The sequence below is a fragment of the Triturus cristatus genome, chromosome 8 (assembly GCF_964204655.1).
Source record: "Triturus cristatus chromosome 8, aTriCri1.1, whole genome shotgun sequence".
NCBI lineage: Eukaryota > Metazoa > Chordata > Amphibia > Caudata > Salamandridae > Triturus > Triturus cristatus.
In genome coordinates, this window is record NC_140591.1 from 873,972,279 (window position 1) to 873,997,898 (window position 25,620).

At 43.2% G+C, this 25,620-nt stretch overlaps 1 protein-coding gene across 1 annotated transcript in view; it reads left to right on the forward strand.

Moving 5' to 3' along the window:
• The window catches only part of ABI3BP (ABI family member 3 binding protein), a 1,978,933-nt gene that overhangs the window by 962,893 nt on the left and 990,420 nt on the right, over nt 1-25,620 (forward strand). Inside the window, exon 7 of the mRNA XM_085622401.1 lies at nt 5,409-5,460. Coding sequence (XP_085478527.1) covers nt 5,409-5,460 — 52 coding nt within the window. The remainder of the gene's footprint in view (nt 1-5,408; nt 5,461-25,620) is intronic.

Genomic DNA, 25,620 nt, shown 5'->3' on the forward strand with positions numbered 1-25,620 from the left:
AGGCTTTACATCTGCTTCACCTCAGGTGCGATTCCTGAATGAGAACAACGTTTGGGGAATGCCTCTTCAGATATTGCATCACTAGTGTGCGCTTAACTTTAGCCCAGCCCGTTCACATTCCAAGACCAAACCTTCACAGTTGACGGGTCGCCCATTGGCGTTGTATCTGACTGTTGACACTGGGGTCATCCCATTCCCCCACCATAATCTTCAAAACAGCCTTCATTGCCTTCTGGATGTATAGGTCTCGAGTGTAGCTTCTCCCCTCGCGAACAAAAACAAACAACAAACCCAACTCCCCCCTCCCTGCATCCCTGCTAGGTGAGGCCCCAACCTCCCACCTCCCAAACTTGCAGAGTGCCTGTCGCCCAATGTGAAACCCAGAAACCCATTTGTAAGGAGTCGTAGTCTAGCCTCCAGTGTGAAGAGATATCTGACTGCTGAGTCCACGGCGCGGTTCTTAATGTTTAAAGTGCGAGATCAAAGACACCCCTTCCCAGAAATAGCCGCCCCCTCCCCCACATAGGACCACACATCAGTCTAAACCCGCTGACGAGTGTCCCAACAGTTATTCATCTGTCCATTGTTGTTGCAGCTATTCTCTGGGGGAGCTCCTGACCTCTGGGCCCAACTCCTGTCCGTTTCGGTCCGTCGTCTGTGTCCTCCCTTGTGGCTCACGGGGCGCCAGCCCTCCAGCCAATCGCTCGCCTCCTCCGGCCTTTCGAAGAAGTATGTCTTTCCATTGTTGAGGATTTTGAGTCGGGCCGGAAAGAGCATCATATTCTTCACGCCGTGCTCCCGAAGGGCTCGTTTCACCCCATCGAAGGAGCGCCGCTGGCATTGCACTTGCAGCATAAAGTCTGGAAAATCATAGCATTCTCGTGTCTGAGGTCTCCGTGCATCCGTGCCGCCTGCAGAATGGCATCTCGATCCCTAAAGTTCAGGATACAGGCAATTATGGTGCGCAGAGGGGCCCCCGGCCTGGGCTTACACCCCAGCACTCTATGGGCGCGCTCAAGGGAGAAAAATTGTGACAGACGTTTCGGCTTGAGGTGATTCAAGATTAAGTCTTCCAGAAAGAGGTCTACTGCTAGCCCCTCCACTCGGATGTTGCTGCGTCGGCCCCTACCTTCCTGATCTTCGAACCGGGCGTATATCTCCGGCTGATTTTCCGTGAGTGTCAACACCTGCTCCTCCAAGCATTTCGTTTTGGCTTGAACTTCCCCAATGTCCGCTTCTGCTGTGGCTACCTTATCGGACATCTTGCGTAAGTCCGCCCGCAGGAGGTTTACCTCCTCGGTAACTGAGTCCAGTTTCTGCTCAAGCGTGCCTTTCAACACGCCAATCGCCCTCAAAATGTCTCTCACGGTCGGGTCAGGCCCTTGTTCACCCCCTTCATCATGCGGGTCTCTTCTGACCGCTCCATTGTCCGGCCCCATGGCAACAGTGTATTTATCAATCTGGTTGGCCTGGCAAGGCCCCGGTCCCCTGGTGCGTCCCATGACGGAGTCTGTGGAAGAATGGGGCCACTGTCCGTCGGCCACTGCCAGGTCTGCTATATCCGGCACCAGTAGGGGTGGGTGGGTGTCTCGCCCGTGCAATTCCGCTGGTTCGTACAGGGAGCGGTCCAAGTGAGCCCTGGGCTCCCGGAGTACACCGTTGGTGCCACTGCCCCAAGCCGATTTCCACCCCTGCTGTCTGGTGCCCCACTCAGCGCTCTCTACGCAAGCTGGTCCTTGCAGCTATCACATACCTTCTGGAGACCAGGATTTGCCACCCCCGGGGTCACGCTCCACTCACCAGTCCGCACAGGGAGTAGGGGGGAAGTAGAAGCACCGGCCTCTCCAGCTGCGCGAGCTGCAAACCGGCCAGCCACTGCTCAGTTGTCTGGGGGCCTCCACTGGTACCTTCGTGTTATGCCAGGGGCTCTCCACAATCTGACCAGCACCACACCAGCCTCAATGCTCCCACGGGGACCGGTTTATCTCTGCCCCGGGGGCTGCGCTCCCAGCACCAGTCTGTGGGGGGGTGCTCTCCACCTTATTGCCTCCGGGGCACTTCGCTGCCGCCGGCTTGCTGTGTGTACTCTCTCTCCGCCTGTCGAGCGGCTCTAATTGCCGGGCCAGGCCTACGGACCACTACTTCTCTCGATCGCTGTCATACTGCCCCCAAGGGCCGCCTGAGTGCCTCTCAGCATGCCGCACTCTCACCGCCTCTCTCGATGTCGTCGTTGCTGGACGCCGCCGCCTCGGCACCCCGTCCTTTGGCAGAGCGCGAGCAGTTGCCCGTCCCACTCTGCAATGCCAGATTCGCAGCGGCGATTACTCCTCCGGGCTCCGGCAGGCCACCATCTTGCCCACTCTCACTTCCCTCAGTTGCTTGGTGTACGGCTCCACCTCTGCCGATCCGCGCCCGGAGCACAGTGGAATTCGGGCTTCAACGCTTCCCCAACCGTTCACCACTCAGAATGGGCCCACCATGACAGGATTTTGACGGATGTAAGGGGCTGTTTCACGCTCGGCTAGCGCAGCTCACTCAGCTTGCGGCCATGTTCCGCGGCTGCTAGCCACGCCCCCAAGATTTTATATTCTTGAAAGACATGCCACTCTTTCTGGAGTTACTCCTGTAATAGACATTGTATGGGCATAAAGTTATCACCCATAGTTAGCACGCTCACCATCAATTTTCCTGTGCACATGTTCCATACTATATACTAAAGCACGTGCATTTGCACAACAGGACTTTGTAATTGTGTAGGATTCATGAGTTGGTGTATCTTTAGTTTGCCACTTGTAGGCCTCTTGGTAAGGAGTAAAGAGGCTTTAAAGACTCCCCAGGCACATCTGCTGTGAGGAGTAACGTTCACAGACTGCTCCACACCTCAATTAGTGTCAGGCCCTCTTCCAAATATATGATTTTAAATGTATAATGTATCTTCCTTTGTGTTACATGACTTGGAGAACTCATAAACCTTTCTTTCCAATTGCATATCTAAAATCTGGGTCAATATTTTTTGTGAAAATGTTTATTGGCAATAATCTCTAAATCCCACTTCTTTTAATATTCTCATTTAACAATAATGTATTTTACAGTGAATTCCTTGATTTTCAGTGGTTTTTACTTTGCTTTTTAACACAAGTCCAAATTAATCAAACCTATCAAAAAACCATTGTCATGGAGAAAGCAAAGCATTGTGCTAAGAAGAATTTCCAAAGAAACATATGTAAAAACAAACTCATTAAGCAAAAACAACAGTTGCTTGCTTAATAACGCAATATGAATTGGGGAGACTTAGAATCACACACAAACAATATGTGCAATTTTTATTATTACAAAAGAGGCCTTAATTGTTACACTCATGAGCAAGGAAACCCCTGCTCCATTCACTTCCTGCATACAAAAACAAGAGAAATACCTGAACGCAGATATATAGTGCAACAAATGTTGTTACTCTCTTTAAAATCTAACCAGGATCACCATCTGATCTCACTGAATCAATGCCCCAGCACCCACACCTACAATTCAGTCAGAGGAGCCTCAACAAAGAAGTAGTGCTATGGTGACTTTGACAGTACCAATTACTGGTGCTAGCAGACTTTGACCCAGACAGCACCTGATTTAGAGTGTGACAGATGGTTACTTCATTATCAGACTTTATACTTAATTCCTGTTGAACAGTTCTTTAGTTTTGTACCTGCTTGAGATATTATTGCTTTGTTTCTTAATTTGGGGCATGTCTGGTGAAACAATTTGATTCTTTGTCTAGACATGGTTTTCTTTATCTTAATTATTTTCATTAAATCTTTTATCCCTCATCAGCTAGTGTAGGCTTCAACTCTAGTGCTTGATTAAGCAATGAAAATGTTTCCAAATAATTTGTGAATACAAATTGTGGGAGTTCGGTTTTGGTACATTAACTTTTTGCTTAGTACCCATACTACCAAGGCAGTGTGTTTTCTGCAGAGAGAAAGTACAAGTTGTGAGGTTCCACTGGAGGTTTGGTTTGTATCCAGAATGAACAGAGGCTGTAGAGTTTCTACCAAGAATAGGAGTTTGTGGAGATGAAGGAATGCTAGAGAAATAGATGGGAGTGATGGCAGACAGGTGCAGAGTTGCATGTTTTGGTTGATATTATGCAGAATAAAATATTCCACAACAAAACAAAATGTCATATTTATATCGCCAAGAACACCCATCTGCCATACCTGGTCTTTTTGAGGTTATAGAAAAGTGGTTGGTATTTTTCAGCTGTATAGAGTTGTGGTTAAGTACCAAACACATCCTCTGAATAAATACTGTATTTAAAAAAAAAGAATCCTTTTGTAAATGTTGAATGATCCTTGCAATCTGAAATGATGAGTAAACTTTTCCCAATAGTATGTTGAGTGAACGGCGTAAGGGCTATTTGGATGACAAAGTTAAAATAGACCCCCTCTTGCTCTAGGTTAAAATTTGGTGTACCCCACAATCAGGTTTTTCGAGAGACATTTTGAGCGGCTGTCTTAACTTGGACAATAGATACTCTATCTTGTGGCTGGCTTATGTCAGGAAAAGCTTTAATGATATGGGCCTGACTAACCTTTTTGATTTTCCAGATAGCATTGTGCCCCAAACTAAGGCCATAGTTAAGGAGAAATGTATTACGATGAATGAAGAGATTAGACTCGCAAGGTCAAGACATTTAAACTCAGTCCTTAACTATTTGCCACTTTCCACAACGTCCGGGATAGAGCCGTATTTAACCTGGGTGGTAAACCAGAACATAGATTTTATCTGACAAGCCTCAGGCTACAGTTAATCCATTATTGGCTGCTTTTCCTAACTGTGATTCATGGTTTGAATCTCTTCCGGGCTGCCCATGTGATAATTCCTTACCACAAACGACAGTGCATGTTATACTTTTTTGAAGACGCTTCTTACAATGACTTTTAAAGCACAAGCACTTTACATCGCAGCTAGAAGGGCTGATCTTTATAAAATGTCTAAATTCTCCTACAATTTGTTTCCCTGTCTTTAATTATATCTTGTCTGCAATAAAATTGAGGAGGAGGTATGCTTAATAAGAATATTTATTTTTTATTCCTGATGAGATTGTTAATAGTTTTAAATGAATGTCAGTCACCACAGGTGATCTTAAAGCAATTTTATACTATTCCTTAAATGCATACATACATTTTATTCATTGATGTTTTAAATTTGTTTTAATCAATGTGTGAAAGGTTATTAATAATCTTTGAATTTGAAAAATATATAATATTCTTGTATTTCTGAATCTGTATTTTTATGGTCATTGTTATGACCGAACAAAGACAATTGAACTGAACTGAGTATGTTAATTATTTATCAAATATTTTTAAGAAATGAACCCAAATTCTGCTCTAAAGCTATCCTTATTATTCTCTCTTCAGGTGGCACCAGAGGACACAAAGATGCTCATCCCAATCACAATGATCAAGCAAGGTAATTTCTGTAGCTAATCATACTAAATTCAATGAAGATACCTGAGTTTGATGTACTCCTCTAAGAGCATAGTTGGTAGACTTTAAAGACTGACCAACACACTATCCTGCACACACTGCCAGCGTCCACCCGAAAACCCTTTGTAGTAGAAATGCAAAGAAAATTTAGAAAATCTCAAGGAGGGGGTGTTACCTTTATATCGGTTGTCATGTATATATTAAAGTCATCATGGTCATTTTTGTGTGCTTTTAAGACAGTCTTATCCACAATTTTCCTGCTTGTGGCATTGAATTTCTTTTGCTATTTAAAGCCAGTTCTGTCTTGCTGAATTAATTGATCGCAAACATAAGTAAATAAAAAGAACGCCTGCTATGCTGGCAGATAATAGAGAATTACATTTTTGTGCACGCATTTTATATGATCACATAATAGATCCTAGGACCAGGTAAGTAGTATAGTAACTCTGAGCTCAAGTCATAAACAGATGCAAAAATCTGTGTATGAGAGGCGTCTGCCTATGATTTCAGTACATTTGGCAATTGGGGGATTGACAAAAAACTCAAAAATTATGCCCAGAAACCTGTGCAAACCATGGGTTTCCAGACATATTTCTAGTCCCCTTTGCTTATTCATTCATCTTGCCCACAGTGCAAACAATCTACAGGTGTTCCTATTGCAGAAATGTGTATTTATCCAAGTGTTTTTTCTTTTCTAACTAAATAAAAATATATTTCCATAAGGCGACTGCTTCTCCTCCACTCCTATGCAATATAAGGTGCTCACACTCTATTTTAAACACTTAATCCAAGTGCTAAATCAATGTCACAGACTGGGCATATGTAACCACTAAGAACCACCGTGATTGCCCAGAAAGTTACAACGATGTAGGCATTAACATATTCCAATTGGCCACCCTATCAAACCCATCATGGAACACCCTTGCCCTACCTGACACCTCAAAGTTTCCAACATGGAAAATTCACTGTGCTGGCAAATTTCCCATAGTACATTCTAATTCTTTGTAGATTCTACTTTTTAAAATTAGAATGCATCACTTAGGCTTGAAAATGAGGCATTTTGTAAGCAACAGTAGAAGTTAGCTGTGCGGCGTTTTTGTGAATTGACCTGTGAGCGCTCTAGTCAAATGCACGTAAACAGAGCTGCACATTTTGCAGCATCTCCATCTTCCAAAGGGATAATACATGTTCTACAGTATCATGTTATTGTAGGTAAAGAGCCAGAAGAGTTGCTTTGCTTTGTCATTTTTTTTTTGTGTTCAAAATATTTTATTGAATTTTCATAATAAGCAATAAACAAAGACAATACAAAATATAGTGCCAAAAAAAAAGTACCCAATTGCAATAGAGAGATATCAAGAACGTCAACTAAATTACAATAGGTAACAACAGTAAATATGTATTCCTTGAAAAAACGAAAAGGGAGGGAAAGGAAACATCTATAAATATATTGCAATAACGATAAAATAGAGCTACTATAGCGTGAATACTGGACTATTAAAATAGCAATAAATAACTAGAAGTAAATATGTATTTAAGAAGATAAATATATATCAACAGGTTTCCAAAAAGAGTGATAAGAATTAGAAATATGATTAATACCATTTAAAGATAACTGAGCTCCTCTTCTGGTAAAAATAACCCATGACCACCAAGCGTGAACAGACAACAGTGAAACATCTTTCCAACAGGATGTAATGGATTTTAAAGCTGCTGATAGCAGAAAATTAAAATGTTTACCTTCTAAGTCATGTAAGTTTTGCGAGAGATCAGCAGATTTGCAGATTAACATTCTGAATGAAACATCATCATGAATATTAAATATCTTTTTTATAATATCCCAAACTTCAGTCCAAAATGTAAAAACAAAAGCACAATCAAAAAGCATATGTTGTAATGAGCCAGTATGTAATTTACAGTGCCAACAAGTTGAAGACGGAAGTTTAGCTTGAAATAAACGTAATGGAGTCCATAAACAGTTGTATAAAATATATGAGTTAGTTTGATAAAGCGAAACAGGTAACCAACCAGAAATACTATTAAGACAAATATCTTTCCATGTATCAGTAGAAAAAGAGGTTGAAAGTTCATTATTCCAAAATATTGAGATCACATTAATTTTTTTATTTCTGATGCTATGGTGTCAGTCTTAGCATGAAGTGCTTGAAGTTTTTCAAGAATTACATTTAAGGAAGGTTCACTGGACTCCACCACTTTAGATTTTATTGGAGGAGGAAAAATGTGTTGCTTCCTTTCATTATAAGGAGTTTACACATTTTTATTTTCCATTTTATTATTATAAAAGTCAATGGAGGTAAACTGAAGAAAAAGTAGACAATTGTAGAAAAAATGCTTCAAAGGAAAGGCTGGTGCAGCATCTAAAACAGGTTGTAGGAGTGGCTTGGCCAAAGCCAGGCCCTTTCCCGAGTATTCACTCCGCCCCCCTGACAGGAAATCTGGGCTGTTCCTTGAAGCAGAGCATGGAGAGACAGCAGGAAGGAGAAAACACCACCTCCGACTTCCAGAAGACTAGGAAAAACAGCCACAGCAACAGGTGAGGCTTCAAAACGCAGTTAGATGCATTTCCAGTAAATTTCTGACTGGAAATATGTAGTTATTCATCAAAAACGGGCAATTCTGGTGCAGAGCTCACCAGGGGTTGGCCATTTTGAATCGTGCGCTCACGCGTCTCCCAAGTCATAATTTTTAACACAGTGTTATGGAACAGAGGGCAGCAGACTATTGCACTGCTCAAAGAGAGGAATTGGGGATAAAAGCTTAAAAGTTTACCAGTAAACACAATCAAGTTTACATTTTTAGGTGGTCTTGGATTGACTAATTAGTGTCATGTTGCTATTGCTAGGCCTCTGTCTTGCATGATGTAAGTGACTGTCTTAGCTTTCAAAAGAAGTTGGGCTTTTTCCACTTACTGAATACACAAAACTGACATCTTGAGTGTAGAATGTACTTTTTCAGAGCAAAAGAGTTCTCTGTAGACTACTGTGATAATCTAATTTTGTTTTCAGTGTAAAGTAAGCCAGGAAGCAACATAACGCAATGGCGTTGGAAAATCATCAAGGATTGGCATAGTTGTAGATATTATGCAGTTCTAATTGAGAGACTTGCTGTAAAACGTAACCAAATTAAACAGTCATATGTTTGGTTGAATTTAACCCTTTTTGCTCCATCTGTTTTTATATCATCAGCAAGTGTGATTCTCCAGGACTAACACCGAAAGTTCATAGTGAGATGATGTGACAACTCAAAATCTACATTGGCTAGTGACAATATTGACGTACACAATATTGTCCCATACCCTAATCATAAATGTAGTGGAACCTAGAAAAATCAGCAATTACAGATGAACCCCCTCACACTAATATTGGGAGCTAGGGGAGAGGATTCTGAATTTCCTACCACAACCCTGCTGGTCAAACTCTTAACCCACCGCTCATTGCTGCTAGACTGGCCATTGCTCAGTTCTGGAGGTCTCTGAAGGCTCCGCCGTTGGCAGTTTTGAGGTCTACAGTCTGAACCATATATGCTATGGGAAAATTAGCAGCACTTTTATGAGACCGAATAACCAAATTTGAAAGAATTTGGGCCCCCTTTTGTACAGATTGGAAATCTAAGGGATCCATAGTCCTTGTTCAGGCAGACTGCCCTAGGTCCTCCCTGAAGCAGGGATCTGTAACCCGAGAGAATCCGAGGATTCCTCTCATCCAGTGAACGAAGCAGAGCTACAGGGTAGAGACAGTGAATAATGGCATCATTCGATTCCAATGGCAAAAGCTAGTGCAATCTGAAATAAGATGTCCCCACATACATTCAGTGGATGTTCTAAGAACTTACGCAAAAGGTTTTGCTTTTTGCATACTTGAAATTGTGAAATTGTGAGCTCTGCTATCCCACACTATTATAATTTTTTGAAATAACTTTTAGGTTTCCTTTTTTATTATTTGGTTGTCTATACCCCTTTATATCTATAGTCCTGTATACCGAAAACATAATGATATTGTACATTGCTGTTTATGAAATGGTTACCAGCATCATTCTAAGAACACTATTCCCCTACGCTTTCTGCAGATCGATGTCAGAAAAGCGGTATCTCATGACCTTGTTATAAAAACTTAATGAAAACACTATGGGGAAAAAGGAAATTGTATCCGGAGAATATAAATAATTGAACAATCCAAAGTAGCAATTTCATATAAAGTCATTATTTCTACAGGATATTCTGAAAGCATTTTTTTGATTTATAAATCATGGAGTCATCCATATGTTATGATGTTCTGTGGCTTATGTCACATGTGATTAAAACAGTATGTTTCATTTAATACCTCGACATGGTGGTCTGCTGACCTCAGCAGGCCACCATCCCTTGCGACCTACCTCATTAATATGCATGAGGTAGGTCTATTTGCGACCAATTAAGAATCGCTAATGAAACTGAAAAGCGTTTAATACATTAGGATTAGCGATTACCTAATTGTGATTCGGAGAAAAATCGCAATTAGGTAATCGCTACTTGTAATAATGATGCATGTGGCCCTATATTTCTGTTCACTCATCAGAGTACCACAAGCAGATGGTTTGTGACCCTTGAGGGGTGGGTGGAGGTCAACAGTTTTCAGTGGATACCCACTTGGTCGTAGCTTCAGCCTCCAGTTGACATAAACAAAAGATCGGACCAGCTGAAAGATGATTTTAACCAAACTTGTCTCCACTAAATATTCAGCACGATAGAGTATAATTGCAGTGAAGACAGAATGTACTGGTCATTTGCTTGAGGTATGTTCCAGGACAAATGAGATAGTTTAACACAAACAGAGCTGTGAAGGTGGAAAATCCCTTTACACCAGTCCTTTTTTTTTTTTTAACCAATTTTTTTATTTCACCAAATGCAACACAGGCAGTTACAGCACATCTATCGCATAAAAGTTACATACATATAATGCGTCAGTTACATCAATGATGTCAAGCATGACATAAGTATAAGATCTGTAGGAGTTCTCTAAATCAGCCAGTGCAATTGGGAGGATAACAAGAGAAAAAAAAACATGTTTGAACAGAAAAATGCGGTGACAATTTTCAATCACTGACAGTCTAAAAAACGACATTGTTGTACATCCTTCCCATAATAAATCAGTGAGTCCCACAGGAATCCAAGCTGATGGTCTAGACGGGCTTCGTAAGGCTATTCAATACTTACAAATTTACGGCTAAGAGGATGTAGCGTGGGCACAGCAAATATATATATATAGGGCATTTCTACACAAGGAACTATGGTCATAACCTCTAACAGAGCAGGACCCGTAAAGTACGCAACGGTCAGCAAGCAATGAAGCCCTAGGCAGCTAGACCTTCACGGTAAGCGTGTAAATCAGTGAGCAGCATTTCTCAGTCCACTGCGACTGGGTATTTACGCAGTCCCTGACCCTCTTCACACCTGAACGCCACCTCTTCGGCGCGCCCACTCTTGAGAGTTGCCGTACACCAATATAACAGTCCTGGCAACGTCGGTGCTTTTCAGTGCATTGCAATAAGTTGGTGAGTGATCAGCAGGGTTAAATCAATGAATTTGGCTGTTTCCAGCGGGTTTATCCCCAGACCTTTTTCATTTTGGCCTCCTGTTTTAGGCCTGTTTTTGTTGGTTTTATGACTCTGTACACTTTACCACTGCTGATCAGTGCTAAAGTGCATATGCTCTCCCTGTAAATTGTATTTATGGATTGGTGATTCCATGATTGACATATTTGATTTACTGGTAAGTCCCTAGTACAGTGCACGGTGTGTGCCCAGGGCCTGTAAATCAAATGCTGCTAGTGGGCCTGCAGCACTGATTATGCCACCCACATGAGCAGCCTGCAAATGTAACTCAGACCTACCACTGCAGTGTCTGTGCGCAGTTTGGTAATGCCATGTCAACCTGGCAAGTGCACCCACTTGCCAGGCCCTAATCTTCCCTTTTCTTACATGTAAGACACCCCTCAGGTAGGCCCAAGGTACCCCCATAGGCTGGGTGCAGTGTATGTGAAAGGTAGGACATCTATTGGTGTGTGTGACATATCCTGATAGTGAAATACAGTGTTTTTTGGTTTTCACTATTGAAAGGCTAACTGTCCCGTATGATAGAATGGGAGTTTATTTATAACATCTTATAAATATAACTTTGCATTGGAATAAGATAGAAAGATGGAGTTTAGTATGCCTGAACTCAGAATATAAAAATGCATCTTTTAGGAAAGATGATTTTTATATTGTGTGTTTGAAAATACCACTTTTAGAAAGTGGGTATTTTCTTGCTTAGCCATCCTGTGTGCCTCTTCTGGTTTGTGTATTGACTGTCTGGCTTGGGAGTGACAGGGGCTGGGGATGTGCATTCTCTCTGACAGACACAGGGTGGCTGGGGTTGATGTATGTCCTGCCTTTTCTGAATGAGTCGGGCTGGGCTGAATAGACCTGGGCTGCATTCAGAGTAGTGGGGGGGAGTTCTCACTAGCACCTGAATAGACCCAGTCTGCATTTAGAGTGGTGGGAGGAGATTTCCCTTGCACCTGAATAGGCCCTGTTTGCCTTACACAATGCTGGCTCCACCTCCTGCCGGGCAGCTGCACCAGAGAACACAGGACTGGTTTTGGCTGGGCAAAGAGCTTCTCTGCCACCAGAGCACAAAGGAATTTTTGCTATAAAAAGTAGGGCCAGACCCCTGAACTTCAGATTACTGCTGAACTAAGGAACATGCCAGGAAGAAGAATTGGGAAACCTGAAGGAGGACTACAGCCCCTGTGCTGTGTGTTGTTGGGGTTGGTCTGCAGTGGTTGCCTCTGTCTTGGGCAGGGAAAGGACTGGACTGTGCTTTCATTATCATGCTGTTTGAGATTTCTCCAAGGGCTTGAAGTAGAGCTTGCTTCCTGTTGGAAGTCTCTGGGATAAAAAAGACTTCAACTATCACTTCTGTGAAATCAAGAGGAGCTGGAGAAACTGAGGAGGAATACTGCCCGTCATGTTTGCTGTCTGGGGTTGGCCTGCAGTGGCTACTTTCTGCCAAGGAAAGGAAAAAGGACTTTGCTGTGTGCTGTGACCCCTGCTTGAGGAAGGCCTCCAAGGGCTCGAAGAAGAGCTTGCCTCCTGTTCTGAAGTCTCAGGACAAAAAGACTTCACCCCCAGCTCCCCTGAACTTCCTTGCTGGGAGTTCTGACCTGCTAAGAGGTGCCTGTAGCTGTTCTGGGTCTCTGGAGATTGTTCTGGCTGTTTCTGACGCATCGGTGAAGAAACCGATGCAGCACTTGCCTGCGGCTCAAGAAATCACCACAGGCCGCATCGAGTTCACCGGTTTCCGAAGTCCAAGATCACTGCACCGACTCTGTCACAAGCCCTGCTGTGCGGTTGCAAGAACTGAAGCATCGTACCAGATCATCGCATCGGAGCACCAGCTTTGTTGCATCGTTGGGGGACGCAGTAAGAAACCGACACATCACATTCCATGCAGTAAGAAACCTACGCATCACCTACCCTGCGGCGCAGTAAGGAACTGACGCATTGCTTCCCCTGCGCAGCAGTTAGGAACCGACACATCACCTCCCCTGGAGCAAGGAAACGACACATCACCTTCCCTGATTATAAGGAACCAACGCAGCACCTTCCCTGAGACCCTTTTGTTTGTGTGCACGACGCATCCAAGGTACTTTGTGTGAAAAGTGTTGCATCTGCAATTTGCTTTCAGCTGAACTATTTCTATCATTTGAAAGTCATATTTTTATTACTGTATTGTGGATGTTTGTCGTTTTGGTTTTGTTTGGTTTAGATAAAGATTACTTATTTTTCTAAACTGGTGTGGTGTCCATTTGTAGTGTTTTCACTGTATTACTGTATGTGTTCACAAATGCTTTACACACTGCCTCTGAGATAAGCCTGTCTGCTCCTGCCAAGCAACCCAGGGGGTGAACAGGGGTTATTTTAGAAGTGTATCCCCCTTACCCTGACTAAGAAGAAGGGTCCCTACTTGGACAACGGTGCAAACCATTGCAACCTAGAGACCCCCATTTCTAACAATGGCTTACTACCTGAATTTTTTGCTACATGTAGAACAAGACTCGCATTCAAATTACTCCACATATTTGGGGCCTCGTCAGGGGGGTGTTGCCAAGCTCAGTACGGGAAGCCATTATAGGGGATCTGCCCAAGATAGGTAGAGACCTGCTGGACGTGAAGTCTTACAGACCCATTTTTTTAATTATTTTTTTTATTTTTTTCCGGAGTTTTATATAGCGTGAACTTGACACAAAATCAGGAATCAGAGCGCTTTACATAAGCACCAGTTGCGTTACTTGAGGACACATTCATTTTTGATAGGCACGGGGCGATTAAGTGATTTGCCCAGTATCACAGGATGTTGAGCGTTGTTGTCGAAACTCGAACCCAGTTCCCCAAATTTGAGGTTGACTGCCCTAACCTTTAGGCTACATCCTCTCCCATATCTTTATTAAATACTGAAGCCAAAATACTAGGTAGAATGATTGCAGACATACTGCTCCACTTGATTTAGAACCTGGTGCATCCTGATCAGAGCAGGTTCATCCCACTAAGAGATACCTATGCCAGTGTACGGTGTTTGTTTCATGTCACGGGTATGGTGCCGTGGTGGTAGAGGTGAAGGACAGTTGCCTCTTTTAGTGTCAATAGGGCCTTGAACACCTTGTTGTATGAATATCTGTTAGGGTACGCATGGGCATGGTGTATTCAGGGCAGTGGGAGATTGGGAGGGGCACCAGGCAGGGATGTTCCCCTTCCCCATTGCTTTTTGCTCTGGCAGTAGAACCTCTGAAACTTCTGAGGCACTGTAGGACACATGACTTTGGTATACATCTACTGCATACCATGCATATATCCCTGCATGCGAATGAAGCCCTCTTGATTCTCAAAGATGCTATTAGTGACCTGCCTAGTATATTGCAATAACTGGAATGATTTGAAGTAATATTGGAGCTCAGAACTAATTGGGATACATCCTGCTTATTTCCACTGTTCGGGTTGTATTCCCAACTGCTTCTTTTTGGGACACGTCCAAGAATGATTTGCATATAATTGGTTCCTTCTTGTGATAACATAGACAAGCTTCATAATGATTGAATAGAACTAATCTCTGAGGAATTCCCACTAGTTAAGAGTGAATTTCAATTATTTATTTTTCATTGTTCTTGGTGTAACTGATTGCGATGTGCCTGCTTTCATTTAACATAAGCTGATGTAAGGACATCTGACAACTTTCATTTCTGACTAATATCACAGATTTAGTAATGGAAAACTAAAAATGTATCTATTTTTCTTCTCACACAAAATGTTCTTGTGGATTGATCTTCGCATATACTTCATAAGAACAAGATTCTCCATGGACAGAAACTAAAGTCCATTACTCCATCTCTAATCAAAGCTAGCCTCTCAGGAGAATTATGATGTAGGCCATTGATGAGAATCACACAAATGCTGATCCATTCAATGGTGCTTTAGGTCCTCGAGTCCAACCTCTAACTGCTAGACCTTGCACTCCTCAATGACCTGATCTTTCTGCTCTTTTTTTTAATTTTCTTTTTTTTTTAGTAAAGTAATTTTATTGCATATAGTTTATTAAAACCATTACAAAATAGCATTAAAAAAGCATTGATTTGTCAGAAACAATGAGTAATTAATAACATTGGGAAAAGCCCTTTTTGAAAAATTCTACATTTATCAACGTTATTCAACAATACTCTGTGTATAAATTAGTTCTCTATTTTGTCCATCTTTTTACATATGTCTAAAATAATGTGCTGAAAATAATAGGCAGTATTGTGATTTCACAATACAATGCTGTCGCTCATTTTTGGCAGTCATCCACTTTCTTTGTAGAGACGGTGTGCAAAAAGTGCAAATGCGCGTGGATCCTCAATAGCGTTGCTAGAGTCATGTATTTGGCAGTGGTTATGTATTTGAGGTGCTAAGTGTGCCTAAGTCATCGAATACTTGACCGAAATCATGTGAAAAACGCAAATATAAACTTAATGTTACAACCTCCAGTTATTGGTCATCTTTTGCAGGGTTTGAAGGTTTTGTGCAAATAGCTGGTGTGGTTAAAAGTTGTATACGAGTGACATATATACTTGTCGTTATGCTACTACGATATACCTGTAAACACTATGTGCTTCGTTTTGATAAAAGTTGGTTAACTTTCTGCAGAAATCTGGCTGCCCTACATGAGATCTGCAATGAGTGGCTGTTTAGTAGTAGCATTAAGGCTGGTCGACAAGATCTAACTTGGGAGGAACGGAATGCGTGAAGTAGGTAATGCCTTCTCAAGTGGTTCACTGCTGGGCATATACACACTAGGTGTATAAGGGATTCTTCCGTCTGTCCACAAAGTCTGCAAAGCATGGTTGCCCATGATTGTTTCCATGTTGGAACCTGGTCTTTTGATGTGAATGCTCCCAATCTGACCAAGAGTAGCTGATGTTGGATTGATGGAGTTATGTGCTGGACAAGATATGGCTGGGGCGATTGAGCCTCATATGTCGATAGAACCATCCAGCCATGTTTTTTCTTTGATAGAGCAGCTTTGTCTATTATCAAAGCCTTTTGTTTTGCGGAGTTATTTACTACTTTTTTAAATGCGACGAAGCTGTAGTCAGTGTCCCAGGCGTCGTGCATGTCTAGCATTGTTGTTCAAGGACGGTGTGCCAGACTTTTGTTCCTTTGGGTTGGTTCTTCATTTCTTTCCAACAATGACCCAACAAGGAATCCTATTCTGCTGCTTTTAATTTCCAGCACATTTTTATTATCACTGCTTGTCTGACAGGCTGTTGATTTAATAGCCCAAATTCTAAGAGAACTTGGGCTTGTGACATAAACTGTGGCATCCGGAAAATTTGTTTGAATAAACCTGACTGTTAGAGATTCAGGAAGTTGGCATCTTGACCTTTGAATAATTCAGAGCCGTAAGTGAGGGTCGGGAGAAACTTGGCTGCAATGATTTTTAATAGATGGGAGTTTGAAGGACACTGTAGTTTCTGTTTTAAAATGTTTAGTGCAAAACGGAGTTTGTTTGCTTGGGCTTTTCTGAGGTTTAGATGTTCTTTGAGAGTGAACCTTTTGTCGACCACTACTCCCAGATATTTATAGGAGTCACATTGTTCTATTCTTTTTCCTGATGCGTTCCACCGGTATTTTTTCCTATTTGGCGCTGTCATGGCTGAGAAACACATAACCTTAGTTTTGTTCAGGTTCAAGGACAACCATGGTCTTCGATATATGCAGAGAAGCTCATTATTCACTCATTCCCCCCTCTTTTTCCCAATTTGATTTCCTTAACTTTTCTCACTGTATTCCTGTTTCTTACAACATACATTTATACAACATCTCTCATGACATTACCACTTTGAAATCTGCCTGCTTCTGGCTACTTTCCCCTTGTACTCTTGTGGCCTACTCCCTCGCCTCCCATACTGCTTCTTCATGAATGTTGCTACGGCCAGGTCAATTCCGATCCACCTCCTTCCACCTATCAACCATTTCCTCACTGTCTGGTGCCCCCTCTTCTCACAATGTACAATGTACATGATATGATTGTATGTCGGCTGCAGCAATGCTCCGCAATATGTGGATTGCATACAAGTGCGTAGGGAAAATCTGATGGTACTACCCCCAATAGGAAATGTGGCATGATACATTTATTTGGCGAAACCATGATATTGGAATTGGATATGGGTATGATTGGAGTTGATATAATAGACGTCGTAGGGAAACCATCTTAAATATGGCTGACCTACCGTAGAGGAATGTCCACTTTTTCACCTCAATCTTTACCTTCTTGGTTTTTACCACTATATTGTGATACCAGGACAAGGACTGGTTATCTGATATATGTATGCCTAGATAGGTGTAGCCATGTGACATGACTGTATTACCATATATCCTTTGACCGCTTCCTATGGATCCTCTAATGGGCCAAAGTAATGATTTAGAGGCATTCATGTTGAGACCCAACGTCTCACTGAATATACACATTACTTTGAGTATTCTGGGGCCTGATCTATGGGAATCTGTTAGGAAAAACAGGATATCATCTGCATATAGTGTGATACTATCTGAAATTTCGCGGGTCCACCCAAAGCCTTGTAGTAGTGCATCTTTTCTGACCAAGGTAGCTAGGGGCTCTAAGGCAAGAGCAAATAGTAGGGGGGACAGAGGGCACCCCTGTCGATGCCGCATTGTATGAGAAGTGTGCCGACGAGGCCCCCACCACCCTTAAGGAGGCGGTGAGCTCCGTATATAACAGTCTCACCAATGCAATATATCGAGGGCCCATATTGAGATGTCGTAATATTGTGAACATATATGACCAGCTGAAAGAGTCAAAGGCTTTATCAATGTCAACAAGGAGAAGGGCTGCCGGTCTCTCCAATCTGTCGCCCGCTGCGATCGCATTATGTACACGCCGTATGTTATGATGGGTAGCTCTATGAGGCATACAGCCAGCCTGATCTGGATGGATTAAGTCTGAAAGATATGGTTTCAACCTATTTGCTAAGACTTTGGGGAGAATTTTGGCTTCAATATTTAGAAGGGAAATTGGGCGATCTGATGAGCATAATTCTGGTGGTTGCCCTGGTTTGATGAAGACCACAATTTCTGCGTGCCTCCAGTCCGGGGGAAGGCACTTGTTCTTGAGGGCTTCATTAAGTGTTGCTAGGAATCGAGGACCCAATATTGTTGCATGCATTTTAAAGAATTCAATGGGGAATCCATTTGGTCCAGGGGATTTACCCGATGTCATATCTACTGTGGCTGTGGCTAATTCCTCCTGCGTGATGGGCAAATCTAGCGTGTCCCGAGCAGCTGTAGGCAGTGCCCAAGTCGGTAGGTCTCTGAAGAAGTCCTCAATTTGGGATGCATTTAGGACTTCATATTTAGCGTAAAGGGTACGATAACACTCCAGGAATACTTACGTTATGCATGTAGGGTCAGTGATCACGTCTCCTCTGTGTGAAGTGATGGTAAATATATGGACTGGCTTTAGGGTGCTTTGGCATAACCTACGTTGGAGTTTCCCAGACTTACCCTCCCCCACTGGTATATCCTGCTTAGTGTGGCTTGCCATATGCGTTTTGCCTCATCTAATTGGATGCTTTGGTATTTCCGTTGTAATGCGCCTAATTGTCGACGGGCTCTTTAACCTATTCGTTCTAGCGGCTGTGCCTCGGTTTGTATGATCTGTGCTTCGAGCTGTATTAATGTCTGCTGTTTTTTTGTTTAGCAGTGGTGTTCTGGTTGATATTGAAGATTGGAATGGTAGACTTCATGGCCTCCCATAAGACGTTGGCAGAACTAATTGTTGCCTCATTGAGAAGAAAGTATTCCATCAGGTTGATTTTATAGCTAAGAATGTGCTAAGATTACATTGCCAGGGTAATAGGCACCAGTGCATCGGGGATCGCTGGGGACCAATTTCAAGTTGTAATTGGACATGGGAATGGTCTGATAAACCTCTAGGTAGGATGTCTGCACCTGTCAGTCGATGTATGTGTTCTCGAGTGATAAATCTGTCATCTATTCTGGAAAACAACCCATGCACAGTCAAAAAGAACCTGGAACCAGTAAAGTCAGGGTGTAGCACTCGCCAAGTGTCAGTCCAGCCCCGCGCACTCACCAAAGGTCCCATGCGGGACTGCTTGGGTGTATGTTGTGTAGGTCGACATCTGTCTATGTTTGGATTCATGACATCATTCCAATCACCTCCAATTATTGCAAGGACATCTAGTATTGAGCTCCAAAGATCGATAATTCTTTCAGTGATCATGTGGCTAAGTGGCGGGGGGCATATACACTGCCCAGAACTATCGGATCTCCATTGAGCACAGCCTGTATAAATAGAAATCTGCCATAAATGTCAGCCCATGTGTGTATATGTGTGAAGGAGAGTATGCAGTGAATTAGGATAGCCACCACTCACTAGCCTCTGGTGAACCGGAATGGAAAACTAGTATATAGCCATAGCGGGCTAGGCATGGCACTTTAGATCCCAGCAAGTGTGTTTCTTGTAGCAATAGGATGTCTGCTCCCAAGCGTTTCGCGTGTCTAAGTACAGCGCCTCGATTAATCTTGTCTAAAAGACCTCTGGCATTCCAGATGACCACATTAACTGTCCCCATGTGGGGTACTGTATTAGTGTGTTATGTCATGCTGTGTGATGGATGGAACTGCAAGGTCTAGGACACCAATTTCTAAGGATGCACACACTACACTGGCACTGTAAACCCATAACATATAACATTTTTAACAACTGTAGGTTCTTCCCTGCACCCTCTCCCACCCTAATACCTCAATAAACAATGAAGCATCTGTCACGGAAAGCAGGGGGATGGGGATGAGAACTGGAACAGTCGAAAAGAACCCCAAAGATCCCATCCCTGATAAACGTCTTAAGGGATCTGTAACCGTCAATTCTCAAGTATGCTGCCGTTCTTCGTGCTGATGTTAGTCTGACTCCATTGATCATTTCCTGATGTGGTGCAAGCTGTCTGTTGAGGATTGAGCATGTATCTTTTGCCCTGTGTCTTCGTTTGCTTGTCGCCACGGGAGTGGGATCGCCAGGTGGACCGCGACCCATGTCGTTGTTTATCTTTTTTATTTTGTTCTTGGTACATAGGTGGATCCCCTGAGGAGAAATTGAAGTCTCGGGCGGTGGTGTATCTGGTTTGACTGATCGATGTTCATCTGCCCATTGGAAGACCTCCTCCGGAGTGTCAAAGAATATGGTGCTGTTTTTATAACTGATTCTGAGTCGGGTCGGAAAAAGTAGAATCTAGGGGATTTGTATTTCTCGAAGACATGCATTCCCAGCTGTAAAGGACTGTCTCTGCTGTTGAACATGTTTGGTGTAGTCTGGAAAAATCATGATTGAATGAGAATCATAAGTAAGAGACTTCTGCACCCGGGCCTTCTGCAAAATGGTGTCTTGATCATGGTAGTTTAGTATCCGTGCAATTACAGGCCGAGGACGGGCGCCAGGCGGTGGCCTGGAGGCGAGGGCCAGGTGTGCTTGTTCTAGGATGAAGCAAGGGGATAGCTTCCCATCAGGGATCCAGGATTTAAGCCATCGTTCCCAAAATTCACACATATCGGTGCCCTCGCACCCCTCCGGAAGTCCCACAAAACATAGGTTATTGTGGCGTGCTCTTCCCTCTCCATCCTCGACGTGTGTAGCATGGCCGGGTAAGGGTTTCGAGAGCTGTGACATGTTTTTGTAAAGTATTGATTGCATCCTCTGTTCCTGAGATCTGTGTTTCCGCCTGTGTCACACGGTCCGCAACATTACGTAGATCTTGTTGTAAAAGCATAACATTCGCTCCGACAGCACCTATTTTAGCATCAAGCATATCTCGGGACTGCGATATTGCCGTGGTGTCCGTGCCTGCATTAGGGTTATCACTTGGGATTATGGTACTCACGCTGCTGCTAGTGAATTGTCTATTGCACACTGTTTTGCTGCAGGACCAGAAGTCGAGCCCTTGGACATATCAGCGTGTAAAGTGGACCCGCCGCTAGAGGGTCGCACGATTTCAGGCTCTAATGGAGCAATAGAGCACAATAGTTGAGGGAGTGCTTTGTATGGGGTATCAGGCACTCGGGAGGGTCTCCCCCAACCACAAGCCACACCGGGGTCTAGCCTGGCCGCCTCTGTAGGCGAGATACTACCCCCCCACCTCTAACCCTTGGCTCAGTTGCTGCAGGACTAGGGAGGTATCTTCCAGCCACTTGCCTCCACGCTGTAATTGAGGGCCGGCAACAGTGCCTTTAGTGGGGGACCTCTGACTACCAGGTGAGTAAGGAGGCCCACCAAGATTATTTTGCTGCCTTTATCTGGCATTGGGGATCGTGTGCTGGCCCTGAAGGGGTTATGGCCCCGCACCTGCTGTGTGCTGCCCCGGTGTCTTGGGTCCCTGTTGTAGGCCGGAAGTATCCAAAGCTGTCCTCAGCCTGGCTGCGCCACACTCCATCCCAAAATGTCACCTACTACGGCCCCGATTCCACACATTACTCCAGGCTTTGAAGAGCTGCACCCGGGGGCCAAGCACCAACCCCTGCGGCCCTCAGCCCACTGCAGCACCCGTTGGCCCGAATGCACGGCACTCTCACCTCCCGCACCCTGTTCAGTCCTTATCACTGTCCGCCCTCAGTGCAACCAGGCAGGCCCTGTGGTTGATAGGCCGCGACCCCTGGCTAAGATCCCAATCTCGGAGACCCATGTCGTCCTCGGGGCCTGCGACACCCAGTCCGGCTATGCCACAACCGACTTCAATATGGCGTCTGATCTCCAGGCTCACCATCCAGACCCGGCAGTCCAGGTCTGCACCACCAGGACAGGTTCCAGTTGCGGAGGCCCCCAGACTGTGGCCAGGGTTGTTGGGTCACCGCGCGGCGCCTGCCCTCTTCACATTCTGGACAGGCTCCGCCACTGCCTGCCCACGATGCAGTGAGACTGGATTCGCAGCTTCCAGGCACCGATTTTTTGGCAGCGTCGTGTTTACGGGCACTAGCGGCGTCTGTGAAGTCAATCAGTCATTACTAAGCTTTATTCGATTTTTATCATAAAAGCATACAAGCATACAATTAAAAGAAAAAAGATTTTGTTATCATATATGTTAAAAGAGGTTACATGAGCTAAAATTTGCAGAATATTTTACACAATGAAAAGGGAATACAGTTAGATATGGCCACAGTAATTTAATTTCAGTTAAAATGGATAAAGTGCAAAATGGAAATAAAAATTGTTTTTCTGCATATTACTATAGATTTTAAAAATGACGTAATTGATTGTACTCCAATTTATCATGACCTAAATGGTAACAGCTCGTAATTTTTTTCCTATCGTGAAAAACTGCCCATAGAAAAGACGCCATTCTGCAGCACTTCTCTAGTGTTGGCAGTGATTGAATATATAGATATGCTGGTCGGCACTGAGTAAAAGGCGTCTTTAATAAGCGGGAGAATATACCTATTTCTAAATACAGTATAACATTTACAAAAGACTACCACATGCATTGTGTTCTGGGGAAGATTATCATTACAGGGGCAGTTTGTAAGATTTGAGGACCAATCGTTCATAGTGGGAAAAGTGGTCAATCTGTGAAATATATCTAATCTTAAACGTGTAAGAACAAACTTGTGACGAACATTTAAAACAGATTTAAGATATGGCTGTATAAAGAAAATAGTTCAAATCAATTGATTTTTTTTAAAAACTGAGTTTAGAATGTTCAGTAGCCAATTTAATTGTTTCCAGGTGCGCCATAGCTTCCTTTTTAATGATTTTCTATTGATAGTACCCAGTGTTTCGGGTTTCTCAAAGTACTCGAGATGAGCCATGTCACTGAAAAATCGTTCAACATACACCAGCCATGGACTGCGTGAATAAAATGTTGATTTTAAACAGTCGCCAATTATTGCTTTGTTGAGTTCTGTATGATCAGAGGTCCAGATTTTGTGCAACAACAGTATTGGTTCTATCTTAATCATATCTTCGACAAAGGAAGCGCCAAGTTCGTTATGGGATACATATACTGACGTACTTTAGGGGATCGTTAGGAGATATTTAAAGAAATCATTTTCTATAACTTGCACACCTTCACATTTCTTATATCCCCATATACCTGCCCTATATCATGCTATGCTAAGACACTTTGCTTTATAAATCTTCAGCATCGTCTCAGGGGGATTTGAGCCCTGCCGTGTCGCAAAACGTCTGAGAGCCCAACATGCCTTGCTGAATAGATTCCGTCTGTTTTCAATTGCGTTGTTCCATGAGCTGGCTTTGTCGAATAGGACCCATAGATACGAAAAGGAGTCTGTGAACCCAATCTTTTTTCCAGTTATTGATATATCCCTACATTTCGCGGTTTTCTTCCCACACTTCATGAGGTAGGTTTTTGATTGATTCATGTGGAGGCCCAAGTCCTTCATATAATCTACAAAGCCGGTCAGCAATGACTGTAAGACCAGTGGGGTGCGGGCCATTAGGTCTGCATCATCTGCATAAAGGAGGGCTGGGACAGGGCGTGTACCTATCTGTGGGAGATCTTTTACAACTGCCACCAACGCATCCCCCACACTGTTGATACATAGTGAAAACAGGAAGGGAGCTAGGACGTATCCCTGCCTCACACCTCTCTTCACGCCGAAGGTTTCTGTGCATTCCCCTTTGGCACCAATCCTAACCTTGGCTCTGCACCCTGTGTATATGTCTCTCAAGAAGCTAATAATTGGGATATCTACCCCCATATCTTTCAATTTTGACCAGAGCTTCCATGTATTACCCAATCGAAAGTTGATGAGAGGTCCACAAATGCTAAAAAAAGCATTCCCTTTCTCATCCTAACGTACTTTCCAATAAATATGTTTAGATTCAGACTTTGTTCTATTGTACCTATCCCACTTCGGAAACCGTATTGAAGATCTGATAGTGTCTGGTGTGATTCTGCCCAATTCTTCAGCCTCTCTAATATTATGCGTCCTGCTATTTTGGCTAGAGAGTCGATCAGGGAGAGTGGTCTATAACATGCAGGATTTAGGCAGTCTCCCTTTTCAGAAATGGGCACAATTATTTAATCTTTCCATGTTGTCAGAAAGCCTACAGTGAATATGGTCCTCAAAACTATAGTCAATAACGGTCTCCAGAGGGCAATGTTACTTTTGTACAAATCTACAGGGATAGCATTGGGACCTGGCGCTTTGCTGCTTTTACTTGATTGCATCGCATTGATGACTCCGTCCAACGAGAACGGGGGGATGGACGCAGTTTGCCGGAAATTTAATGTGTCGTTGTTAAGATGTCCTTGGGCCTATCAGTTTGTCAGGGAGGGTAGAGTATAGATGTTTGAAAAGTGCTTAATCCATTCTTTTTCTAGGATTGCAAGTTCGATTTTAGGGGCCTAATCTATGCTCCACTGGCATGAATTAATGGTCTCCCAGAAAGTTCTTTCATCATTACTGTTGCTTGCCTGCTGTAATGTTACCCAGGCAGCATCTCTTAAGTACATTTTCCTTTTCCTCAGTGCTTGTTTATAAAGTGCTCTACAGAGCTGTACCTCATTGGTACTTCTAGGTGTTCTATGCAATGCCTCCCTCAGCATTTATGAGCTTTTATACATGGTGCATCAAACCACTGCATTTCCCTTTTTTTTTAGTTCTACCGTTATTAATAAAAAGGCTTTACCTTACGCCCTGAGATATAGTCAGGAAAGCCGCAATACCTTCGTTGCGTGGAGTAGTGCCCTTTAAACACAAGTCAAAGACCTCTTTATTGTCACCTATTAGTTGTTTCTGGAGTTATTCTAGAATTACCTGAGTCCAACGTAATGTGTAGCCATTACGTTGTGCTAGTTCTATTCTTTCTGTCTGGAGCGAGGTCATGTCGTGCCCCTTTTTTTTTTTTTTAAATGGATCAGGAGATAACTGTACACTCAGAGGGAAGTGATCACTGAGCGAGACTGAGCGGGTAGAAAAATTAAACACAAGACCAGCAAATCGTTTTCTCAGTTGGATGCGGTCAATAATACTATAACTTGAGCTCCCATTAAAAGTTATTTTCCTGGTGGCATAAGGGGTTGAAATCTTATTAGCGAATGTCCGATCAAATTTAAGCAGCAGTTTGTAAACCTTGTTACCATATATGCTATGCGTAAAATGGGACTGCTCATCATACTCTAAATATGACATACCACACTGTTTATTTGAGAGTGCCGCACCCTGACGCTTGTTAAAATCACCTCCTCACAGGATCGTCAGATCTTTTTTCTTGGCACAGACAATATCCTCCAAATCAATACTTACTTCCTATATAACATTTACAATTTGTGTTATGGTGGCATTATTATTAAATTAGTTTTTGCTAAACCAGCATAACCTTTTGAATTACAAACCATTATTTGATAGAAAGGATTATTTACCGTTGCAACGATGGCCCATGTTGTTTGGGATTCTTGAAACCCTTTAGTTAGTGGCTTAGCCTCCTCAACCTCCTGAGTGGCAGCAGAAGGAGCAGCTGAACCTGAAAGCAGAGAGCTAGAGAGGGTACATTTTGGAGTATTTGTTTGTTAACCATTTTTGACCT